The sequence below is a fragment of the Cebus imitator genome, unplaced genomic scaffold (assembly GCF_001604975.1).
Source record: "Cebus imitator isolate Cc_AM_T3 unplaced genomic scaffold, Cebus_imitator-1.0 Scaffold385, whole genome shotgun sequence".
NCBI lineage: Eukaryota > Metazoa > Chordata > Mammalia > Primates > Cebidae > Cebus > Cebus imitator.
In genome coordinates, this window is record NW_016107700.1 from 1,325,029 (window position 1) to 1,328,731 (window position 3,703).

Below are 3,703 nucleotides of genomic sequence, written 5' to 3' on the forward strand. Positions count from 1 at the left end.
AAAAAAAAAAAAAAAAAAAGCATTTCCATAGGGAGGGGAAGATCACATGTAGGATCAGGTGTAACCGTGAGCATATAAAGTATAAGGGCAAGCTGGGACCATCATTGGTACTAAAACCACTTAACTGATGCCAGGAATCCTGCTCCTATCCTAAATAAAGGCAGAATTTACTAGCAGTTCTCAGACCTCAGCAAAGGGCCAACTCAGCTAAAGCCAGTATATATACACAACAGAGATTCTATCATAGATTCAGAGCTCAACCCTGCTGGAGTTGTGCCATTTTACCCAAGGCTTTGACCTACCTGCACATCTTAGGGCAGAATGCCACCTTGTCCTCCTTTGGTTGGCCTATCTACTCTTCCGCTGATTGGTCAATATCTCAGGAACCCACCAGTCTCCTTTTGCCCATCCCTATGCCTCTGCGATCTATAACTGTGGGTGACTACGTCAGTCACACATTTAAAAGCTAATTACTGCCACCATATGTAAGGAAAGCCAAAGAGGCAGCTGGAGCAGATCAGGCAGGCCCAAGACAATTTGAGGTTATAAAGACGGAGAAGGAATGATTCCAAATGAAGCTTCCAAGGAAATATCTGCAAGAACTGATGGTACTCTGGAGTGGGGCAGGAGGAAGCCAACGAAGAGGACTCTGTGTGAGGCACAGTGGTGGTGCTGACACCACTCATCATTAGGGCTGTTTCTTCATTCCTCTCTTCATTGCTAGCACCCAGTTCTTCTAGGGTAATAAACATACATTCAGGTAACAAATGACACACAAATTATATCAAATTAAAGACAAAGTACATACATTTGCATTGGCAATTTTTAATGTTTCACTTGTGCAGAACTGAAATTTGTATTTAAAGGCACAGAAGGAAGGAAAGGCAGTTATCACAGCAGGAAGTCACAGATAAAGGATGCTGGATAAAAGGCATAGGACTCCTCCTTTTTAGCCTTAAGAAAAAAAAATAATGCAGTACTAAACTAGATTTTTATTTTTATTATATTTCCATGTGAAAACATCACCCAAATGTCAGTGGAGCAAGAGACTTTATGGCCAGATACCAAAGGTGCACAGTCGATCCCACTTTGGAATAAATGCCCAGAAGGTAAACATTATCAGTGAGTGAGAGCTCTAGGCACAAAGTAAGTTCTCATTGAGAAAGTGGACAGAAATATGAAGCAGTGAAACATACAGCTTTAAAAACTGGGAATCTTTCATGACATTTGATTTCAAAGTAAACATCTGCATTTCAAGAATTGTAATTTTCAAAAGTAGAATCAGGCCTGATTAAGTAGTACGTATGACTTACTGATAAAATTACAAAAATAAAAACAAAAACTCTTCTGCCCTTGAAAGAGATAGAAAATTACATTTTTTCCTGTAATATCAGAGATTCATCAGTATTTCACCTTTATGTCGCTTAAAAAATGTTATTTTTTCTTCATCTTTCATGTTCTGCCACTTTTAACATAGCAAAACCTGTTCAATATGACCATCTCTACTAAGCGAAAAGATATATTATTTACTGCGTGAATGAGAAAAAGCTACAATTTACCCCAATGGTATCATATCTACCAAGTGGAAAAAAGATAAAAACAGGGATTTTCCTAAAAAAAAAAACTCAATGATTTAAAATATCCTATACATAATTTCTAATTTCAAAGCATTATTTGACGTTCTTGATCAGTGTGTAGCAAGAGAGGGAATAGAAAATTTAAAATTTGGTAGAACAGGAGAGCGTTTTTCTAACTACTTTCATTTAAATAACATTGGCCTTACCAACTATTACCTTTCTTAGTTAAAACACTGATTGGCAAGGTGAAATCATAACAGCATGAAATTAAGACCAGATTTCAACCTAGGTATGAGCACAATGATTCAAGACCTCTTTTTCCACCTCACAGAAAGGACTCCTGAGATGGTGCTCCCCCTTTTAAACATATGCCCTCAAACACCTCATATACAGATTCCATATAAGTATATACATGAAACAAGTTCTGTATTTTTCCAAATAATTTGACAATTTCATGGTAAATTAGATGTCAAAGATAAACTATGCCTTTAAAAACATTAAGCTTCAAAATTCATCCAGTGTTTTAAGAAATGAATTATTAAAATCATTTTTGAAATGACATAATACATGTATTTAAATCTGGGCTTTCCTGTACTTAATTTTTCTTTTAAAAAAAAGTTTAAAAACATCATGAGCTGGAACATGCTGCCAGGACAGAAACAATCAGAAATGTCTTCAGTCACAGACCCTGGGCATCTCAGTGTTGCTTCGTACTTTTCAAAGCTTGAAGTCTCTCTAGCAGTGGAGGATGAGAATAATGCCACATTGAGAACAACCAGTCAGAAACAGGGAATCCCAAGTTATCTTTGTTAAGTTTGATTAAAGCAGAATATAAGTCTTGAGCCTTCCCAAGTTTCTTGGCAAATGCATCAGCTTGAAACTCAAATCTGCGGCTTAGGACTGTTAGGCAAAAAGAAAGAACCTGAAAAAGTAAATGAAAAGGTTTTAGTCACTGTTCACCTCTTCGTTGTCACTGAAGGTTACCTGAGCTGAGACTGTAGAGGAAGTTTTGGCTTGGGATAAGAGAAATGGCAGGACAAAAGAAAGATCACTAATATTTAGGGGACCTATGGTGAGGAAATTATAAATTGAGCCTTATTTTCCCCAACCAAACAGGCCAGAAACAGATATACAAGTTAAACATCCCTAACTGAAAATTTGAAATCTGAAATGTTTCAAAATCTGAAACTTCTTGAGTGCTGCTGACAAGAGACTCAAAAGTCATGCTGAGCCTGGAAGCAGTGGCTCACACCTATAATCCAAGCACTTTGGGAGGTCGAGGCAGGTGGACCACCTGACGTCAGGAGTTCGAGATAAGCCTGGCCAACATGGTGAAACCCCATCTCTACTAAAAATACAAAAATTACCTGGGTGTGGTGGTGCACTCCCGTAATCTCAGCTATCTGGGAGGCTGAGGCAGGAGAACTGCTTGAACCTGGGAAGCGGAGGTTGCAATGAGCTGAGATTGTGCCATTACACTATAGACTGGGTGACACAGGGAGACTCCATCTCAAAAAAAAAAAAAAAAAAAAAAAAAAGTCATGCTCACTAGAGTATTTTTAGATTTCAGATTTTTTAGATTCTTGGATTAGAGATGCTTAACCAGTATATATAACATAATTATTCCAAAATCCAAAAAAATCTGAAATCTGAAATGCTCTGGTCTCAAGCATTCTGAATAAGTAACACCTAACCTATATATCCAAATGAATGCTATCTTTAGTGAAAAATATCAAGTTTTGAGAATCTGCATGCAGCAGTAACTGAGCTGGTACTTTATGAATTCTCCAACAGCCTCTTATTCCTGCTTTACAGATGGAAACGCTGAAGCTCCAGGAGGTGAGCTGACTTGAGGTCACACAGCTGAAAGGTGAGGTCACACAGCTGAAAGGTGGTAATACTTACACTCTTAGAGAATCTAAAACCAATGCACATCACCTTTCTCAGAATCAGAGTTATGTCATGGTAATTTATATTCAGATTCTTTATTTTTAAAAATATTCTTAGGCCGGGCACGGTGGCTCAAGCCTGTAATCCCAGCACTTTGGGAGGCTGAGGCGGGTGGATCACGAGGTCAAGAGATCGAGACCATCCTGGTCAACATGGTGAAACCCCGTCTCTACTAA

At 38.2% G+C, this 3,703-nt stretch overlaps 1 protein-coding gene across 2 annotated transcripts in view; it reads right to left on the bottom strand.

The window, feature by feature from the left end:
- Window positions 1–805: 805 nt before the first annotated feature.
- ZMPSTE24 (zinc metallopeptidase STE24) overlaps window positions 806–3,703 on the bottom strand; it is a 54,944-nt gene continuing 52,046 nt past the window's right edge. For both annotated transcript variants that reach the window (XM_017507950.2, XM_017507949.2), the window contains one exon: window positions 806–2,499. In XM_017507950.2, the coding sequence (XP_017363439.1) occupies window positions 2,275–2,499 (225 nt within the window). In that variant the 3' untranslated portion in view covers window positions 806–2,274. The remainder of the gene's footprint in view (window positions 2,500–3,703) is intronic.